At 41.0% G+C, this 21,962-nt stretch overlaps 1 protein-coding gene across 1 annotated transcript in view; it reads left to right on the top strand.

Annotated features, from left to right (window-relative positions):
* KCNC1 (potassium voltage-gated channel, Shaw-related subfamily, member 1) overlaps window positions 1-21,962 on the top strand; it is a 112,488-nt gene that overhangs the window by 71,861 nt on the left and 18,665 nt on the right. The window contains 1 exon segment of the mRNA XM_009077370.1: window positions 19,181-20,114. Coding sequence (XP_009075618.1) covers window positions 19,181-20,114 — 934 coding nt within the window.

Below are 21,962 nucleotides of genomic sequence, written 5' to 3'. Positions count from 1 at the left end.
TCAGCAGGAGATCAGCAGTTAGGCTCTCTTGTCCATAACTGCTGACATACCACCTTCCACATGAGTTTCTTTGGAAAAATACAGAGGCAGGTGTTAGAAAACTGCACCTCTCTGCTTCTCCACCTCTGACCCAATTACCTTCTGGTTTAGGTCTAGCATTGATGACCATCACATCCAGGGTCCATGGACCATGGGAGTAATGAAACCAGGCCACTTCCCAAACATCTCCCAAGGAAAGTTCAGCCACATTAAATCTAAATGAGAGCGGGGAAGAGAAGCCTTCTAGTGAATGTTGAAAATATTTAATCCCAAAGAGCCAGTCAGAGGTTCAGGTCCAGTTATAAGAGCATGACACTATAATAAATGCATTGCATGATGCTTCTTGCATTCATGAGCCACTGAGTCAGTCTAGATATTCTTTACGTTCAGGCAGCTTGACTATCTTGATACAGTTCCCTGTCTGGCAGGCAAGGGGAGGGCTGGGTAAGTGCAGCATATCTGTCAGTTGCAGCAGACAAGAACATCTTGTACTTGAGCTGCTTGTTGAGTAGGTTTGAAAGGCAGACAAACCAGCAGACTAATTAGATTTTTTAAACTGTGGTATTGAAAAGTAAAATCCTTATAACATGCTATCAGTTTAAACAAGTCTGTGCATCCCTAATTATCCCCATCAATAAGAACAACATTTAAGGGTTAATATTCAAAATAACAATGTTCCAGTCGAAACTGAGTTTTGAAGAGATCCCAGCATTCCTCATCCTTATTTTTTGGGCAATCATCACTAAAACCAAAAGATACCTTTGCAAGCTGGAATAACTGAAACTAGGAAGATAGACTGAACCAACTCAATTTACCCATCTCTGCTAAGCGACTGACTAAAGAGGTAAAAATAACAGCATTTTGACCAAGGAGCAAAATGAGAAGTTCATCCCTTATAATACCCTGAATAAGTGTGGAAAGGCCTCTCAGTTGCAGCAGGATGGACAAAACATACCTTTTAGCATTTCTCAGTTCCGAGAATTGTAAGAATGAGGTCACATCTGATATGCCAAAAACCTCAGGGTAAAGCAACACCTATTCACTCCAGTTTGTTCACCTTTAGTGCTAATGGGAGTTCTGTGTGCATGTGAAGAATTAATGGGATTTTCTAAGAAAGCAGCAGGAACAACTTACACTAATGGTCATTGCACAAGAACACAGAGAGGACCATAACATCACGCACATGAACAAGCATATGAGGTGTGGGGAGAAAAGCCAAGCACCTTTAAAATGCAATGGCTGTGTTAAATCCCATGACACCTGCCTAAGTATCTATGTGTTTTTAAAGGCTGCTTCTTAACCTTGCCTGTTTTACAGTGTTGCTGACACCACTACTCAAAATAAGCAGTTCTGAGAGAACTTTCTACAACTCAGCTTTTCAGTAACTCACAATCTTCCTTAGTTTCAGACTGTAAGCTTTGCATAACTATTGAAAAATCATGGCTATAGACACAAGAAATGAATGCAGCAGGCACTGCATATTTCTGAAGAGCTAGATTTGCTCCCCTCCCAGTGCTTTGCCTGCCGCATATCCCTGAATGAGTCATCTGTGCAGGGGAAATACCTCCAAATTAGCAGATTAGGAACGACAGATCATACAGACGTGGGCACAGTGTCACAGCGACGCTCCTTCCAGATCCAAGCTCTCTATGCACATGCAGCTGTGCTGACCTTGGACTGCAAGGCCCTGTACGTCCTCCTTCCAGTGTCAAGTAGTGCAGAGTCTCAGCACGATACTCCACCTGGACAAAAAACCATTCTCCTACAAGGGTCTGTATTTCCTTGGGCACACAAGCCAGTGGCAAAGTGGGGAGTGCAGACAGGGAAGAGAAAAGCAAAGGCACATGGTGCTGGTGTGCCCATCCAGGCTAGCAATGCCATCAGAGGCAAGTCTTGGCCTTCATGCACATCCTTACCAGGACACAGGTGTGCAAACCTATCACATAAATTAGGCTGAATTATGCAATCCTTAACTGTTCATTAACAAGCAGAGTCTACCACAAATTATTAGCAAAAACAACCAAATAAGGGGAAATCCTGAATTAAAATGACATGTTTAGGTCAAACCTTGCTTTTGGGCCAAGAAATTATGCATGTTATCCCAGGAATAAAAGTTACTGAGCTATAAAAAGTAACAGGTCCACTATTAGTATTAGAAAAGACAAAACTAGGAATACTCTTGTTTGCAAAAGTTGCAGTTGATCTTATTTGGTATGACTATAAGTGTCCTAATTTGGTTTTAAAAGTAAAATCAATTGTAAATTTATTTAGACCAATTTACCTGCCTGCCTGTTGTACATCACTGGTCCTGTATTGATTGTTTGAGATGGAACTCATTCCAAACTGTATTGATTTAATTCATTAGCAAATTTTTAGCAAAGCATATTTTGTTGTTTCAGGGCAGAAGTACATAAAACTCCATTTAGAGACTGCAGGACTGGAGCAGGGTGGGCATAGGAGGAGGATAGTGTCGCTCCAATGAATAAGATTTACAGCCAGCAGTAATATGAATCATCTGTTTTGGATAGAAGAACCATTTGCTAAACAATAAATAAGAAAAACTAGGATTGGAAAAAGCCTAGATACATTGATATGGGGGAAAAAAATCCAGTTGGTGAAATAAGAATGGGGTGAATAATTCATGAATAGCATAGTGTATCAGTCGTTTTAACAGACATTTTGATTTATGGATTTAAGTGCCTAAAATAGCTCAACAATTTATAAAGCATCTTAAAATCAACAGATCATGAGTAGATTTGTCTGGCTTTACAGCAAGGCAGTGGAGCTGCATTTGTTACCTTGGCAACTGAAGGTACCTCAGTTACCATGGCTACAGCTCCTTTAAAATACGTTGGCAATTCCTCCCTCCCCAACTTTTGGGACTATATTGAAAAGGAATTTTTGAAAAAAATAAAAATGAAATCCTCGTACTTTGTCAGCACTTCCACTGAGACGAAAGGTCTGCAAAAATGCAAATTTTCTCAACCCACAAGGCCAGGTTAAGGATAAGCTAATTTTTCTGCGGCAAATCTGAAACTCACTCAGAGACTGTTATGAAGAGCTTGGATCTGGGAATCCATAATCTTGGATTATGAAGAGCTTGATCACCACAGGCTCAGCTCAACACTTCACATCAAAACCCAGCTCTGCTGCTCACTGGAAGAAATGGTGCAGAAATGGACTCCTGCCGCATTGCAAACTGTGTATCGAGGCTTCCCACAACCAGGCAGCTGCCTGGATTGCTTAATGACTAATGGGAAAAACAGAACGCCTAGGCTCTCATTTCTGAGAAAAATTAAGTGGCAACAGGGAGTGCTTTCACCTCCCTGGACTCCCGTCCGTACCAGGATGGGCTTCCTGGACGGTCCGGAAAGGACAGCTTTATGGAGGAAACCATTTACTGCACTCCAGCCCACGTCCTCTGAATTATCCTGAGGTTAGGATGGCATTTTTGTTGCTAAGCTGCAAGTAATCTGTTTAGGGAAGTTGCTTGCACCTAATGTATGAAGAGGAGGAAAAGCTTTTCCGGCTTTCTGGAAAATTGTGCACCTTAATCTGAAGCACAAGGCATTCAAGGAAGAGGTCACAATGGGAAGCTGCCTGTCTCACCTCATTGAGGTTATACTGTGAGTTAAATACAAAAAGACCTCGAGCTCTGATTGAGAAATAAATAATAATTTTTTTTAAATCATCACAAACTTAGTTTTGGCACCTTTTGATTCCCAGCTATCTCTATGTTTTAAAATCACCTTCAGCTTTTCCCTCCTGGAAGCAGTTTCTTGTGCTTTACTACACGTGGTTCATGCCCTACACTGGCCTATGGCAGCACACCATTTCCACAAGTCATTCAAGAATCAGAAATGGAGTGAGTGAAGATAATCCCTGCATGGTGATGCTATTTTCCATCCTTGTTAGCTAACGGAATACCTGGCTTGAACAGAAATCCTGCCTTTCTCCTCTGTTCTCCAACTTCACTCCCAGTTCCCTCTCCCCCATCTCTTTGTTTTCTGCAGTTGACTCTATTCACCTTACTTACTACCCACAAGTCTATTAATTTCTTCTCTCAACCAAGTCAGCATTATAGACCACTCCTTATTTTTAAAGACCTTATTCCTAAATAGACTTTTACAAGTAACCATTTGCCAAAGCTCTCCTTTAAGCACAGAAGGGGATGCTTCAGAAAGGACATGGGACAGCAGCCTGTCTCACATTCAGGAGAGAAAATACAACTTATCCAGACATTCACAGACAGCAGTTACATTCTTGAAATATGCACATCTGATGTCTGTTCATTTCAATTCAGTTCCCTTCATTTTTGTATGCAGTTTAGTGCTTATTGTAGGGATACTTACTAGGGAAGATTTTCAAAAGTGATTGGTGATTTATGGGGATTTAGTTATTGAATCTCCAACCAAAATCTCCATCAGGACTAGATTTTTATAAGCCAGCAGTCTGATCATGTTAAAATATCTGATAAGAAGTCTTAGCATTGAGGACTTCAGAGTCTCATGACAAAGTATTGAAGACACTAGAAAGGGCAGAGGAAAAGTTTTTACCCTTTTCTAACCCAGAGCAGCCATTCCCACAGGTATTGATGCCACAGAGCTGGACGAAGAACAAAACTCTGAGAGCCTACACAAGCCTAAGTACTGCACCACCATTCTTTACTCACACATATTTGCTGTGTGTTGCGACTCACTGCACTGCAAGGTTAAAATGAAGAGCATGACTGGAAGAGTGAGGTGGAATTTCACAACCAGATGGCTTTGAACCCCCAAACACAAGTTCTGGGGGGCTGTATGTTGGTCAATAGAGGCAATACCCTAACAACAGCTCAGCAGTCAGAATTTGACAGTCTATCCATCCCTGAGGAAGTTGGGATATTAAAATACAGGTTTTGAACAATATCCCCTAATTTTACCCTGTTCTAAGATCCTAGATACTTGTAGGTATGTAATCAAAGTTAAAACAACATACTTGATGAATACAGTCTCTAACCTTGAAGCCTCACAATCACCTTGTCTATGAGAGAGAAGTAGTGCCTACTTATTTTGCCTCACCGAACAGTTGCAGAGATTGGTACCTATATTAACATTTCAACAGCACTTCCAAGGGGTAGAGTTCCACACTGTTAAATGCTATGCAATGTTCTGGGTTCTTTGTAGTGCAGGTGGATGTCTAATTTTTAAACAAAACTATTTCAGAGGAAAGATATTTCCTTTATTTGGAAAGTCAGAATTCAGAAGTTTGCATCATACGTGCATGTGCACTTGAATAAACCCAAGAAATGAAAATACACCACAGATGATACCACCAGAAAGCAGCAAACAACAAAAGCTGAAAGGATTCTACTATCCCACAAGATGTTGAGTGTGCTGCAGGACACAAGCTAAACACAATGGCATAATAATGCTAGCAAACCTTTCACAATATTGTAAAATCTTTTCATCTTATGCAGAAAACAGTTTTTCTCTAGGTTCTGGCTATGATTTACCTTGCAGCCCTTTCCTCATATATTCACCTTTCTTTTAACCTTGACTGCACAAGAGGTTGGTTTTAGAAGTGTTTGCTTGTTCCTTATGCAATATACCTCACAGTAGGTGTCTGAAGGGCTCCTCCTCTCGGCAGTGCTTTTGTAGCCCCAACTAAAAGGCATTAACAGAGAGAAGTACTTTGTGCATCTCCCCAGCACCAGATGAGAGTTTCTGTGTGAAGTTCAATGTGATTCTTTTTATATATGCAAACTCAAACTCTGGAAGGAGACTTTGAAATGTGAAGAGCTGCCTAAGTTTAAAAGAGTTACTAGAGCATCGTAGAAAATAGGATACATAACTGGTGTTCTCAAGGTCCACAGCAAAAATACATTTTCCTTGGGTTTCAAATGTAGGAGCACATGAAGCAAATATAAACAGTATTCAACGAGTTTAAGGAGACACCCTAGAATACTTATAACAAACATGCTCACTAGTGAGGAAGAAATATCTTTCAATAAACATCATACATGCACTTGTCTGCAAAGCAGTGGAATCTGACCAAAAAAAAAAATGAGTGATTTCCCATGAGATGTAAGAAAAATAAGACTATTGGAGATGCAAAGTGCATGGCCACCTGAACAGGAAACTGACACAGAGTGGCTACCTTATGGCTCCAGTTGCTTACTGCTGGCACAATTAAGAGTGGAGCCACAGAAACACAAACATAAACATTTTCCTCTTCAGAGAGACAATAGGAATGAGTTGTAAAAGAGGGTGATGTAATACCAGATATCACCACCATAGCCCCTTCATTCAGGGGCAAGGTAAATTTGGAAACAGAGCAGAGAAGGCATCTGTGGGTAGGAGGCTATAGCACATATACATCTTGTACCTGGGAACAAGTGAAGCAGAACTCCACAAATGAAAATTATTAGCAGTAAAAGCTGAGTCAAGAATTTGCACTGCTTGTGTTCCATTTTTGGAGTAGAATCGGAGTTAGTTCTGTGCAGCAGCACTGCATGGGAGACCAGCCTGCATTCAGACAGTGGAAGCAACCTCCAATCCATGGCATGGTTACTCTCCAGGGCAAAATATCTTGAAACCAACACTGCATCCTGAATGCTGGGAGTGGGGCAGGTGATCCTCTTAGCTGGCTCCACATCTGTCCTCCTGGTAAAGCCTTCTCCAGAGAATGGTGTCCCCAGCATGATGCCTCTCTGCTGAGAGGAACTGCCCTGGCACACATGGAAGAGGAGAAAGGTGTGGTGGGTAGCAGAAGGAAAGTCAACACAGGACAAGAGTCAAGAGCTAGGAAGAACCTTTTGTCTCCCTGCTTATGAGGTTAAAAGTTCTGGAAACAGTGCTGTGCAAAAAGTGACAGGAGGGATTTGAGGCTGCAGAGATGCCATGACACTGAGGCTATTCCTGTAAGGCCTCTGATCCCAAAAGCAGCTTCTATCTTCCTCTGGGTGGCAAGCCCCTCCTGTTCAAGAGGTTCTCCTTCTTCCAAGACCACCCCTAGTAATGGTCGCTCTCCTGGCAGATGCACAGAGGAGGAAAACGGGTCTCTTTGCCAGTTCTGCATGCCATAGCCAGGCATCCCCACAGTCCTTGAGACAGGTGTTAGATACCCAACACATAGACAATTATTTATATTTAATATTTTTCCACGTGTAATTTAGCATATTATAGCTATTATATATATTATCGTAGTGCATTATTGTATCTATATTATTACACAGAACACTGTATGTAATATATATGTTCCACTTTGTATTGTAATAGATGACAGTATAACTAATAACACTCAAATATATATGTGTATCTATATTTATAATGGTATTCATATACCAAATAATATTTGTATATTAATCTCATTCTATACATATGTATATACAAAAGATTGATTCTCTTTCTTCCACCATTGCTGGCACATATCTTCATATATACTTGGGATTGATTTATTAAGTGAATTCACTCTGCCACAGCTGCTCGTGGTACTAGCCCTTGGAAAGAATTGCCCTGAGTATATGGATTACCATTCCTAGGTCAAGAGAGCCTGTGTTGTGAGCAACATAGCACCTTACTGAGAACTTGCTCTTGAAGAAAACAGCGAGCACTCACTGAGTCAAATACCCTCAATCTTTCTGGTCTAGTAAAGACAGACTATGTAGAATCATAGAATCCTTTTGATGGAAGGTCCCTTCCTTTAAAGGTGATCTACTCCAACCCCCTGTAATGAGCAAGGACATCTTCAACTACATCAGACTGCTCAGAGCCTGTCCAACCTTGCCTTGAACGTTTCCAGGGATGAGGCATCTATCACATCCCTGGGTAACCTGTTCTGGTGTTTCACCACTCTCATAAAAAAACCTTCTTCCTTGTATCTAAATCTAAATCCACTCTCTTTTAGTTTAAACCCATTACCTCTTGTGCAATTGCAACAGGCCCTGCTCAAATGTCTGTCCCCATCTTTATTATCTGACAAAGGCTATTTTGGAAGTTGCCTAAAAAAAGCTACCAACACAGTTTTATAAGTTATTTTGACACTAATTTGGATATCTAAAATGGCTCACAGCCAGTCAAAACCTAGTACTGACAAAGACTGCTGTCAGTGGAAATTTTGCATGCTCCCATCCTGTGCATTATCCTTGAGCAAATTAAGCTGTGCAATCGACTCTGCCTAGCTAGGGAATGAAAACATCCTTTGCTTTCCGAACTATTTTCTCATCTGTTTAATAGTTGTTGGAGTTTCTCAATGTTTTACAATAGTCATAAAATACTTTGATATAATTTTATAGCATTTTGATATTTGATACTTAGGTATTGTAGAGAAAAGCCATCAAAGGGTCTCAATATTAGGAGCTTTAGAGAGCTTTTGTGCTACACACTGCATAATTGTGGCCATAATGCTTTAAATGTACAAACTGGTAGCTATGACTTAAGTAAGCAAACAATATGGGAGGAAGAGTGTCTACACTAGGCATAATCTGGAAAACAAAAAAGAGTTAATGAAGAAACAGTTTCTCTGAATCATGTGAAATTATCTATAATGAAGCAGTCATTGAAATGCCTGGGGTTTAACATCCTTATTTTTAGTCACCTTGTTAAGAACTCTGGCTTTTCAGGGACTACATCATCTGTGACATCAATCCATATAAACTGCAGTGAAAACAGGAAATCCTGAGCTCAACATTTACCGGTGCCAAAGGGATTCCAGGGCTTCCAGTTTTCCAGAGCGATGAGTTATTTTGAGTGCCTCAGTTCTGAGTAGCTCAGCTCAACTATCAGAGGGTAAACACTCAGCTGCTCCCAGAATTTAAAGCTCTTTGGAACATCTCCCATGTCAGAAACTGAGGTTTCAAAATCCATGGTCAAATATGAAATAAATTGGTCTGTATCTCCAAAAAGGAATCCTATCATAATTACTTTTGCTACAATATTCCTTTGGGAGAGAAATTGGATTAAGAACCCCACCATGGCAGGCACTGCAGACCCAAGCTGCTCATCTCTTGTGCCTGATGCCTTCTGGATCTTCCCCTTCATCCTACACAGGAGCTGCCCGCATCCTATTGCCTGACACACCCAGAATCACAGAACCAATTAGGTTGGAAGGGACCACAGTGGGTCATCTGATCCAACCTCCCTGCTCAAGCAGAGCCACCCTAGAGCACATGGCTCAGGATTGTGTCCAGATAGTTCTTGAATACTTCCAGTCAGGGAGAATCCACAGCCTCTCTGGGCAATCTGTTCAGTGCTCAGTGACTGCACAGGAAAGTTCCTCCTTGTATTCAACTGGGACTTCCTGTGGATCATTTTTTGCTGTTACCTTTTGTGTTATTGGTTTCCACCACGGAGAAGAGTTTGGATCCATCCTCTTGGCACTTCCTATTCATGTACTTGAAGACATTCATGAGGTCCCTCTCAGTCGTGTCTTCTTGAGACTGAACAGGCCCAACTCCCTCGGCCTTTCCTCATCAGTGAGGTGCTCCAGTCCCTTCATCATCTTCATTGCCCTCTGCTGGACCTGCTGCAAGGGCTCCATGTCCCTCTTGTACCTGACCAGCTCTTGGTGAGTGTGTGTGGAAGGTGTGCAGACAGATCTCACACACTGCCCAACATCTCAATTTGACAGGTACTTATTTTAATTTGCCTTAAAGCAGAAGCATTATTGTCTGAATACAAACATGATCTGGAACACACTCCAAAGATGATTTTTGCTTAAAAACTACAGAGAGAAAAGTCAGCCTTGTATGTTAGGTTTGGGAGTGCTACATTCAAGGCAAAGCCTCGCTGCATGTTTCAGGTCTTTCCTTATAGAGTTTTGCACTCAATACTTCCACACACTGGAGGGTTTCTTCTTACAAAATAAAGATAAGCAAGCAGGGCATGTTCTTTCTAAAGGAGCTGGAGACCACCGAGTACCCTCTGCCTCTTTCATACTTATAACAATTTCATTTCTTGGGGGCTGGTGTGGTTAGTGAATCAAACCCCACTAAGAATAGACTCTGAATGGCTGCAGAAGTGTCTCCTGCTGCATGAAAGGCTTCTAGCACCACTCCAAAAGTAGGTTTGAGAGAGGCTGTACACCATTTAAGCATAAGCATGTGAATTAATTCACCTTTGGGCAAGTCACAGTGCAGAAGCTGTAACAAAAAGGGGAAAAAATAGACTGGCAGCAAGTTAGAGAGGAAGGAAGTGTGATTTCCTCAGGAGATAAAATAGCATCCAGAACAAAGGTGGTGAGGCGAGATCCTGAAAATCCTAACGGATGACACTACCACCAGTCATTGCTACAAAACTCTCCTTTTCAGTTTAGAACAGAAACTGTGCAGAGTCCAAAAAGTATTACCTACTGCCTAACAGAAAAATACCGAAAACCCTAGCATTAATGGGCAATTCAAATGGGTTTCATTTGTCAGGTGTTCGTTTATGTTCCGTGTATGAGATATTGCACGACTTTCTCTGTCTTTAATTCTAGAGCATTTGACAGAACTGACAGCATAAAAGTGTGTGGCATCATCTGAAAATGAGATTAATAATTATATTGAATTTATGCAGCTAAAGCATGAGCACATGAAAACAGGAGTCTAGGACTCATGAAACATTTGAATGTTTTGTGGTTGTTAGCTTACAAAAGAAGGAAAACATCTGCAAATTTCTAAATGCTTAGCTGTCTGTGACAGATAGGGCAAAAGTGAACAAGCTTAAGATGTAGCAAAGATGATTTAGGATAGGCATCAGGAAATAAAAATACAGATAAAATACAGTGGAGTGCTGGGATAAATTTCCTGCAGAATTTCTACGCTATTCTCCATTGGTGGTGCTTAACAACAGTCAATGTAACTGTCATTCAGAAGTGATCAAATACTGTGCTTTGGGACAGGGAAATGACATTTTGGAGGTCCATACCAAATGCACATTTCTGCAGTCCCTCCCAGAGATGGAAGGCTTACTTTCACACTTGCAACTCCTTCTATGGTGTCCCATATACCTAGCTGCAGAAGTCTCAGGGCCCTTTTAGATCAGGAATCTATATATGGTAAGAATTTCCCATTGAGCTGTTGCTGAGCAATGTCAAACATTTCTTACTTCCACCATACTGTCTTCATATAGCACTCACTATCAGACTAGGGAGCAGCAAGGAAGCTGGCAAAATAAATTCACTCCCCTTCTGTGTTAATGTTCCTATTAAATCACAAGACTGTATCTGTCCTAGATGAAACTGGAAAACTTGCCTGCAGCCTACAAAGAATCGTTCCAGCCTTCGCCTGGTGACCACCTGGCTGGCCATGTGGCCACAGAGAAACACATATCACACTTCCAGTTCTGATGCAGTCTTGGTTATCCCAGTAACTACCTTGTCAAAGCACATGGCTGCCTGCTAGGACTAACATTTGAGCGATCAGCTTCTAATTTATTTGTTGCAATGTCAACACCGAATAACTTAAGCATATTTTCCACAGATGACTGCACATTTTTTTTAACACACTGTTTCATGTCTGCGGGCCACTAAGCATTCCAAGATTTTTTTGCAAGCTGTCATATATTTTTTGGCATTACATAATCATTTTATCCATAAGCTGCTACTGGACTTTTTAATCTGACTCTAGAGCAACCTCTGTCTGTCTGCGTCGCCTTCTTACATTTGTCTCAGCTACAAAATAAGGATTTGAATAATCTTGTGAGTGAACCAGCATGTTTGCTGATGTGAGCTTCTCTATCAATTGTCTGATCATCTCACTGAAAGCAGACAGATGGCTAAGATGGTCATCTCTCCCTTCATAGAGAAGGGCTTGATGGTAATATCTGATTGTGCCCTCATATTCTTACATCACACCTGCAAAAGAAGAACTGGATTTTTTTCCCTTGCGAATAATTTCAGTTTTTATAATCATTGCTCAAAGGATCTCAAAGCATCTTCCATTAGGGCTCTTAATGAAATATTGCAGAGGTTGCTTTTTGACAGAATCCTAGCTTTTGCTCACTTCCACTGCATTATCTGGTTGCTAGTATCATGTGCCTACATTTAGTCATCTGATCAGTCACACAGATTCAGCATTACCTTCAAAAATTCAGCAGAATTACATGCACATTAAAAATGAGTCATTTGTTTGAATCAGGGTCCATATCTCTAAGAAAGCCTGGAAAATTGGTCTTGACATAATAAAGTGTTTATAAAGCTAAGTATTTTAAAGCAGCTTTCATTTAACCCATACTTTAGCTGAGCTGCAGCAAAAAGATTTGTCTCATTGTTAAACAATTTGGTGATACATGGACTAAATTAAATTAATTTTAAATTAAGAGTGGTTAAAGTACCATTTGCAGATTAAAATAAAAACTAGACAAAGCTTTGTGAGTCAAGTCACAGGCAGGTAAATACTGCATTTTCATCCAGGTGTAGTGGTTTTCAGAGGCAAAACTCAATCAGATGAACTACTGTAAAAGAAAGTCGGTAAAGTATTTGAATAGATACCTTGTGAATGGAAATCCCAGGGCTCTGTGCAGGTCTACCAAAAAGCACAGGTCTCTGGGTATATTTGAATTACTGACGTGTTGCAGAAAACCAACTCGTGTTGCCAGCAGTGATGTGAAACTCTTCTGAGCCCAACTTGCTCCTGCAAGTTTTTACCAGTAATAGACCTACTGAAGAATTACTAGACTGGGCCCTCTCTCAGTCCCCCAAAACAAACAAACAAACACAACCCCTTCAGAGACAAAGATGTATCATGAGATGTATGCTCTCATCTCCCATTTCAGTCTTGGCAAACCCTGGGTTTGCCTATGAGAGAAGCAGCAAACATGCTGCTGCTCAGAGACCCTGTTCATAGAGACTGACATGAGAACTGAAGAATTACTAGACTGGGCCCTCTCTCAGTCCCCCAAAACAAACAAACAAACACAACCCCTTCAGAGACAAAGATGTATCATGAGATGTATGCTCTCATCTCCCATTTCAGTCTTGGCAAACCCTGGGTTTGCCTATGAGAGAAGCAGCAAACATGCTGCTGCTCAGAGACCCTGTTCATAGAGACTGACATGAGAACTGCTTAGGTGCTTTGTTTTTTCAGCAGGATCAGGAGGGCTATAATGTAGTGTTTTAGATCATTTTTGTCATCAAAACCAAAACTCACTAGAATAGATCAGTAGAAAGAGAGGATGGCACTTCTATAGAAAATTTCCTGATGCTTCAACAGATGTAGTTCAATCAAAATGCCACATTCCTCTGCTTTTCACCCAGAGGTTCAGGGAAGGGTAGACTTTCCTGAATTTCCCTATAAAAGGTGTAAGAATCACTTTTTTAGTTATTTCTGGTAGCAGTTGGAAAGGGAAAGGCTTGCAAATCTTCTCTGAGTGTGATGTGTTTCTTTCCTCCCATCTAGCTTGAGTCAGGATTGTTAAATGATTCTGAGCAGTACCAAAAGAGCTGAGCATACATCTGTGGCATGCAGCTTCTACTAACTCACTCTGAATGTGAGATCTGGAATGAATTATGAATGTCATGTTGTGTAGACCTCTATTTCCTAGAAAACAAACTCTGAAGTTACTGAAACTTGACTTGCAAAAGCTCTGCTGTCTCAACTGCTACCACCCACTTTTCTTGTCTATGGTCCAAGAGTGCTGTCTCTCCGAGCAAACACTCAGCCAAGGTCCTTCCTCACAGGTCCCCAGTCCAGACACACATTGGTCAGGCATCAATTGGCAGACAGACACGAGCTCCAAAGAGTTTGCTATCTAAAAAAAAAAAAAAAGTAAAGATGAAGGATAGTGCAAAAGGTGCCGGGACACATTCTTGAAGACGAAGATTGTGTCAATGGTGGAGGTTGGAAAAGAGCCTCAGTCATCTGATTTCTGTCCCAGTACTTTCATCACCAGCCTTCACTGCCCATCTGCACTGAAGTCTGGAAATTCCAGGCACCATATCAATGAATTCTAGTGGGTTACCCAGCATATTTGTTTAAAACCAAGCATAAAAAAGGTTTCTTACCACCAAGACCAGAACTATCTCAGAAATGCAAGGTAAAGTGCTGTTTTAAAAACTGATTCCCAGAAGCAAACAGTCACACCTGTGATTTTAATACTGCCTGGTCCAACCCTCACACCTTTTTTACTGGGTGAGCTGAACCTCCTAATCCTCACATATTAGACGGTTTGTTTGGATTTTTAAGGCTGTTGGACTTTTGTTTTCTTTCCACACTGAGTGGAAAGGTGAAGGCTAATTATTCCTGAGTGGCTACATCTGATTCTGTTACCTTGCTCCTTTTACAGTTATGCAAAGTTGATGTGAAACATTTCTATTCTGAATTAACCAGTACTTCATATTCCCACTGCACTGGAAAAAAAATAGCTGGGTTAGACCTAGGGCAGTGGAGAAGCAGGGAGAAGAAGGCACTTGAGATAGATGGATAGATAGACAGATAGATAGATAAATTTAATCAGAGGCAATATAAATTAGATTATGAAATTCTTTGCTTATGGGCATGACATCTTTTAGACTCTTTCAAAGTAAACTCATTAAAATATATCCGCTATTAACAGAAATTATGCAGGAGCATAATAGCTTGTCTCTCCAGAATGAAGACATTTAAATGTAACTCATATTTTAATAAAAATCTCCACCTTTAAAAGTCTCCTCTCTGCCTTCTCTTATGGCTTCTGCGGTTTTGGACAAACTGAGATTTTTCTTTTTGGTATTAGAGGCAGAAAAATAAAAAGCAATGGCAGCAGCATTTCTAGTGAAATAGGAATCATTCACGTGTGTCAAAGCAGATAAAAGAGGCTTGATCACTTCAAACACTTTACCTAGATATTTTCTTTAATCATATAAAATTTTAGCGCCATTATGTAACTCAACATCATGTGACATCGCTTCCTAAATTCCTCTCTCCTTTCCCCCAGCCCATTCAGATCCTAGGAAGAAGAGAAATTCTGCTGTAAAATGTAAGGAGAAAGAAGATTAAGAACCACTAAATTATACAAGAGCAATCCATTGGTTTGATTAGTTTTCAGACCATTATTAGTGAAATAAAAAGAGACAGATTTATTTTCAAAGATAATAGAAGATGTGTGAGTCCCATAGTCTTCACTATATTTTTTTTCAGCATTACTCATCTCTGGATTTGACGAGCTATCATGTCAGGCATGATGGGTGATATCTGTTGGCCTTGGCTGGTGGGCCAGAGAGAATGCTTTGTTTTGGTGCCTCTGACAAGAATGAATCCTGGTCTCCCTAGACAAGCATTCTCACTGATTTTTGTGCTATTGGATTTTGCCTACAGTTTGCCAAATCTTATATCAGACAATTGGCCATGTTCAGAAGAAAAAATGAGTGGGGGCAATAGAAACTGGGGATCACAAACAGAAATGTTTTGCCAGTTGTGTATTACACATTAATTTGCGGCAAGCTGCTAAATTCCCGTGCCCCAAGCAGCTGCAGCTGACAAATCTATCAGAGATGGTGCCAGTGAACGAATCATCAGGCCTGATTCTCAGGCATTTTTGGACTTCTTTGGACCAGCCAAGGGACTGGGGAACTGTAATGGGACCTTCATTAAAAGGCTGCTCTCCACTGTCTTCTCCTGTGAAGTCGTTCTTCAAAAACAAGAACCAAAAGCCTTGCAATACTGAAGCACAGAATGACTAAGGAGCATTTTTACTTCCCAAATATAAAATAGGTTTTAGGACTAGATAGTAATTCAACAGAGAATAAAAAAAGGTTAAATTGAAGAAGAAATACTGGGATTCTTCCTGTCAATACCATTACCATAGTTTTATGAAATTTTGGAAGCAGACTTACACTCCCAAGGCTGCAAAGCATGCAAGAACATGACCATTCCTGGGAAACAGAAGGGAAGCAAATGCTTCACATTCATTTAGGAGGTGCTTCCTGCTCTGCTGAACTGAGACTAAAAGCTCTCCATTCCCCTCTGAAGCTAAGGTGTGCATACACAAGGGCTAACAGCAAGAGGGATCACGGGTGTGATGTTCTCTACTGGTACCACTGCAGAGAGCTTAAATGCCCTGTCAGAATTGGTCATTTGTTCCCTTTGATACAGAAAAAAAACCCCACCACATTTCAAGATACTTACTGTGCAAGGTCAGCCTGAATCATAGAATCATCAAGGTTGGAGGAGACCTCTAAGATCATCAAGTCCAGTCATTAGCCTGGCACTCTGCTCTAGCCCCTAAACCCTGAAGGATGTCCTAAGCAGAAAAAAGCTCAACAGGAGATATATACATATACACCAAGAGAGGATTACATTTTGAGTCGGCATAAAGAAAGGGACTTTCTTCACAGACCCCTTATAATGCAAAATGATTTTATTCCCATCTCTGCTTCTTGTCTGTGAGTGCTACCTGACTTAATGGAGTGTCAGCATTTCCTCCTGCAGCCTGAATTCTCAGGGCTCTACAACCCTACCTAAAAGTCTGCCCCAGGCTGAAATAAAGCAGACATGCTAAGGCTGGTAGGAACCTTTTCCTGGCTTCTTGGTGCAAGATGCTTTTTGTTTCTCATTTTACTCATATGCAGACAATTAAGCTCTGAGTGTTATCAATATCATACACAAATTTACTTTGACCACTAAAAAGACTCTTCAGCTTATTTTTCAGGAAGACTGTGATACACTAAAATCAGTAACATTAGGATAAAAGCGTATAGAACCTGTACACATTTATATAAAATCACAAAGCACATGACCAACACCAGCTGGTATTTTTAAAACTTATTTTACAGATAGAGAAACTGGGCATGGAGAAATTTCCCTGTTTAATAGGATAATCTGATGTAAAGATACCCACAGTCCCTCGTCTCAATTTTCCTAATCTCCATATTGTTTATCTTCCAGATATATTAAGCATTGATTTTAGCACATATCAGCAGGTATTTTAGATCATCACAGCACTGTGAGAGCCTGAAGTGTTTAGAGGAAGGTACTGGGTTTTTTAAAATCTGGGGCAATGGCTACGTTCTGATCCCATTGTCAACAAAGCTGAATTTGAGAAGCAGAAGAGCCTGTTTGCTTCTGTGTCCTTCCAAGTTTATTTGCTCTTACTGGCCAAACACTGGCACGGCTTGCCCAGAGAGGCTGTGGGATCTCCAGACTTGGAGATATTCGGGTCTGGACTGGGCAAGAACAACTTGATCCAACTTTGAAGTTGTACCAAATGACCTCCATATGGTCCTTCCAACCTAAATGGGATTGTGATTTTATTCTCTGCCAGTGTCTCTGTATTGAATTAAATGGCTGACCTCAACCTGTGGCAAATCCATGCTTTTGACTTTGTTTGCTGATATAGAAGGTCAAGTGTAATTCTGCACTAGGTCTACCCAGGAAAGCAGACAGGAGGAACTTCTTGATTGCAGGAGAGTTTTGGTAGCTTGCAGCATGGATTACTTTTAATGGGTCTATTCCTTTGGCACCTGTTTTGTTTAGATTATCGCACTGCATTAAATGGCAACAGACAATTAGAAGAAACTAGTTCTTTTTAACCCCTATTTTGGTTACACTGCTGAAAAAGAGACATTGTGAATAGCAGGACACTGTAGGAATATTTGGGTAATATTTTAATTACCACAGTTGCTCATGAAGACAGTGAGATAATATCTTATGTGACATCTCCTGTCAAGGTGACACCCAAGACTCACAGGTAGATAATAGATGTAGAGAGTGAAATGGAAAGAAGTATTACCATTACCATACCACTCAGACAGAGATATGCAAACTACTTAATTGATTAAAGGAGGATTGAGCAGAGGAACTGTGGTTAAAAGAGTTGCTAATTTTGGCCTGACTGTACCCCTCAATTATCATGGAATACAACCAAGGGATCTCCCTTAGGCTGAGGAAAGACTGAGAAAAGCTGAGAAAGCTGGAGTTGTTCAGTCTGGAGGAGAGAAGGCTCCAGGGAAACCTTGCTGCAGCCTGTCAGTACTTAAAGGGGGCTTATAAGAAAGATGGAAATAGACTTTTTAGTAGGGTTTATTGTGATAGGACCAAGGTTAATGGTATTAAACTGAAAGAGGGAAGATTCAGACTAGATAAAAGAAAAAGATTTTTTACAATGAATGCGCTGATACACTGGCACAGGTTGCTCAGGGAGTTGCTAGAAGCCTCATCCCTAGAAGCATTCAAGGTCTGGTTGGACAAGGCTCTAAAGAACCTGATCTAGTTGAAGATGGCCCTGCTCATGGCAGGGGGTTGGACTAGACAGCCAATTAAAGACCTTTAAATGTTCCAACACAAACCATTCTATGATTCTATGAAAACTGAAACTGAAGCAGTAGAGTTAAATGCTCATCAGATAAACACTCATTGACTTTGGGGGCTGCTACCACCTTCACTGTAATTAACCAAATTGTAATCCGACATCCTTAAAAAAAAGATTCGTCTAGTTCTGATACAAGTCTTACTTAAACAGAATCTATTCAAGAAAACCCTGTGTGTGGTGAAAGCCACCTTTCTGTCACCTTGTGGATCAGCTGACAGGCTTACCTTAAACCTCTCTCTTACCCTCCCTGCCTGCCATTTCCAAAAGATCTGGAGAAGGGAACTGAGAACAGAGGTGTTTACTTTAGGAGAGCTTGGTTTCATATGTGACTGTTCTCAACCTGTCCCTGAGATCTGGCAAGAAAATCTGATGATGCTAAACAGGACTCTGCTCCTTGCAGTAGATCCCACCTGAGATTGCCACTAGTATTTACTAGCACCTTGCTGAGATCTGAAATACCACAACTGTCACTAAGCTGGGAGCAGGAGGCAGCCACCACTGACATGATGCTGCGGAAAGTCTTGCATGACAATTGTCCTAGAAGCTGTGCTCTGTCTTGAAAGTGACAGAAGACCAAGTTCAGGAAGGTAGAATTTCAGTAAGTCCTTAACCTTAAATCCCACAGGAACTTCTAAGATTTAAATGCTTGTTAGAATGTACACTCACACTAAGGTGCTATCTATATAGGAATGGGTTTTAGCATGTGCTTATATACTACTCTCCCTCCCAGTTTGAATGTTAGTCTGTCTTTGCAGGTGAATCTTGGTATCTTAAGTCCACAGGAAGAAATCTTGGCATTATCTTTAGTTTTAATATAGCTTTTGTCTCTCCCTGACATTTCAGAATCTGTACTTAACCTACTGTTTAATGTTTCTCTCGTCTCTTTCTTTCTACAGTATGTGGCATTTGCCTCCCTGTTCTTCATTCTGGTCTCCATCACCACCTTCTGCCTCGAGACCCACGAGAAATTTAACCCCATTGTGAACAAGACAGAAACTGAATTCATCGGGAATGACACCCAGGTGCGGCACTACAGGGAAGCAGAGACTGAAGCCTTTCTCACCTACATCGAAGGTGTCTGTGTGGTCTGGTTTACATTTGAGTTCTTGATGAGAGTCACTTTCTGCCCAAACAAGGTGGAATTTATCAAAAACTCTTTGAACATCATTGACTTTGTGGCCATACTGCCTTTCTATCTAGAGGTTGGACTCAGTGGCCTGTCTTCCAAAGCTGCTAAGGATGTCCTGGGCTTCCTCCGCGTAGTCCGTTTCGTGCGAATCCTGCGAATTTTCAAGCTGACCCGCCACTTCGTTGGGTTGCGGGTCCTGGGACACACCCTCCGTGCCAGCACAAATGAATTCTTGCTGCTCATCATATTTTTGGCATTGGGCGTCTTAATCTTTGCCACGATGATCTATTATGCCGAGAGAATAGGTGCTAAACCAAATGACCCTAGTGCCAGTGAACACACACACTTTAAAAATATCCCCATCGGCTTTTGGTGGGCTGTTGTCACCATGACGACCCTGGGCTACGGAGACATGTATCCTCAGACTTGGTCAGGCATGCTGGTGGGGGCCCTCTGCGCTCTCGCTGGCGTGCTGACCATTGCCATGCCTGTCCCTGTCATTGTGAACAATTTCGGAATGTATTACTCCTTAGCTATGGCTAAGCAGAAGCTACCAAAGAAAAAAAAGAAGCATATCCCGAGGCCACCCCAGCTGGGATCCCCCAATTATTGTAAATCTGTCGTAAACTCTCCACACCACAGTACTCAGAGCGACACTTGCCCACTGGCCCAAGAAGAAATTTTAGAAATTAACAGAGCAGGTAGGAAACCTCTTAGAGGAATGTCCATCTGACCGTTAACCTCCATCCCGTGTAGTGATTTAAGATTCAGCCAGACTGCTTTCTTAGAGCAATGGGTAGCACATTTATCCATTCTAGTCCCACCATCACACAGTGAATACTATGTGTGAAGTCTAGGTTGCAGGGACAAAAGGTACAGTGGAGGCTGATCAGCAAAACTAAGGATGAGAGCACGCTCTAGGAGCCCAAACTTTGGTCCTGGATAAGGGCATACAAGTCTCAAGATATTTTGAAAAGCTGTTACATCTAGTGGAAAAATTTTGAGAGTTCTACAGCTATGTTGCTGGACTGTGTAATGCATCTCAGAGGCTCCTGAGAGCTGAATGCTTCATAGAGCAGAGTAGGAGCCAAGTACTCAGCAATTACAGTTTTCTGACAAAACAGGGCTGGAATTCAAAACAGCCAGATGCTTTCTCATTTGTTCCCATTTGGGACCTTTCAGCTGTTTTAAATGGCAGATATTGTACATCTCATTACAGAAACTAGGTGCCTAGTAAGTTGAAGGGACAACTATACCATCATGCATATTCATGAGACGATCCCGTCTCTTTCTGATGATTAACTGCAAAGTAGAACAACAGCTCAAATTCTTGACACTAATGCAAAATGACTCACTCTGAGACAAGACTAGATGTAAGGATGTTTATTCCGTGGCATGCAAATCAATCTATTCTATAATATTCCACTAGAATTTAGCATTTAGAACTATGAAGTGTTTTGAACCACATTTTCTAAAACATGCTCCTTTTGCAAGTATGGGTTGGTGAGTTACAGCTCTTTCAACCTTCTAGCAGCAAAGGCCAACTGGAAAAGGTCTGAAGTGGTCATTACTGGCCTATCTGGCCTAAACAGTGATCACCTCATGATATGGTATTCTTATTTTTAATTATAGTGATTCATGCTAGCAATAGGTGAAACCAGAGCAAAATTAATCATACTAATTCTACTGGGAGCGGGGAGGGAAATGGAAAAAATACTAGTCACCATGGAATATATTATAATATCCCATGGCTAGTGGTTAATTATGGGAATATCTCAGTTTTATGAGACTCCTCCTATAGCACACAAAGTTACGGGGCTCCAATTTGATTATTAAATCCCCATAATCTACCTCTACCCATGGAATATCACCATTTATTCTATGGAGCAGTTTCAAAGTAGATAACCATGTTGAAAACAAAGCCAACTTCATTTTTGGCAGATGTTCCAGCCAAGTTACATAGTAGACATTCTTCAGCCTGTTCAGAATATCCCCCTGCGTTGTATTAGACAGGACAGCCAAGTGATCTAAGCTGCCATGTAGTTTAGAAGAGGTGTTTTGAAAGAGTAGCGTATACCTATGATGGTCTTGTGTTATCATTTTTTTGCTTTAAAGAAAATTCTGATTTGTTACTCATTGTGAGTGAGGTATTCTCTCGTCATCTCATAGCCATGCATGTTGATGTCATTGTGAGATGCACAAAGAAAGTGAGACTTTCCTTTGTGTGTGACTTCACCAATGCCAATGCTAATTTTGGAGGGGAAGAGCTGGTGGGAATATTTCTCTTCTATTCTCTTTTCTCTTCTTATTTGTTTTCCCCTTTTGTGCAACTGTGTAAAATCCATTTGGAAGGTAAATAGTTTTCATTTTTTTTGTTAAAGGCTATTCCATTGCAACAGGCCAATCACAATTCACGTGACTGATAGACTGTCTCTTACCTATTGTATTTTTGGCGCACAAGCGATGGTTTTATCATCCATTCCCCTCAGGTTGCAAATGCTTATCACAACTCATGCTCAAGCAGCAAACTTCCTCATAAGCAGATGTCA

The sequence above is a fragment of the Acanthisitta chloris genome, unplaced genomic scaffold (assembly GCF_000695815.1).
Source record: "Acanthisitta chloris isolate BGI_N310 unplaced genomic scaffold, ASM69581v1 scaffold2146, whole genome shotgun sequence".
Taxonomy (NCBI): Eukaryota; Metazoa; Chordata; class Aves; order Passeriformes; family Acanthisittidae; genus Acanthisitta; species Acanthisitta chloris.
Note: the sequence above shows the minus strand (reverse complement) of the source record. Positions and strands in the feature narration are given on the sequence as shown.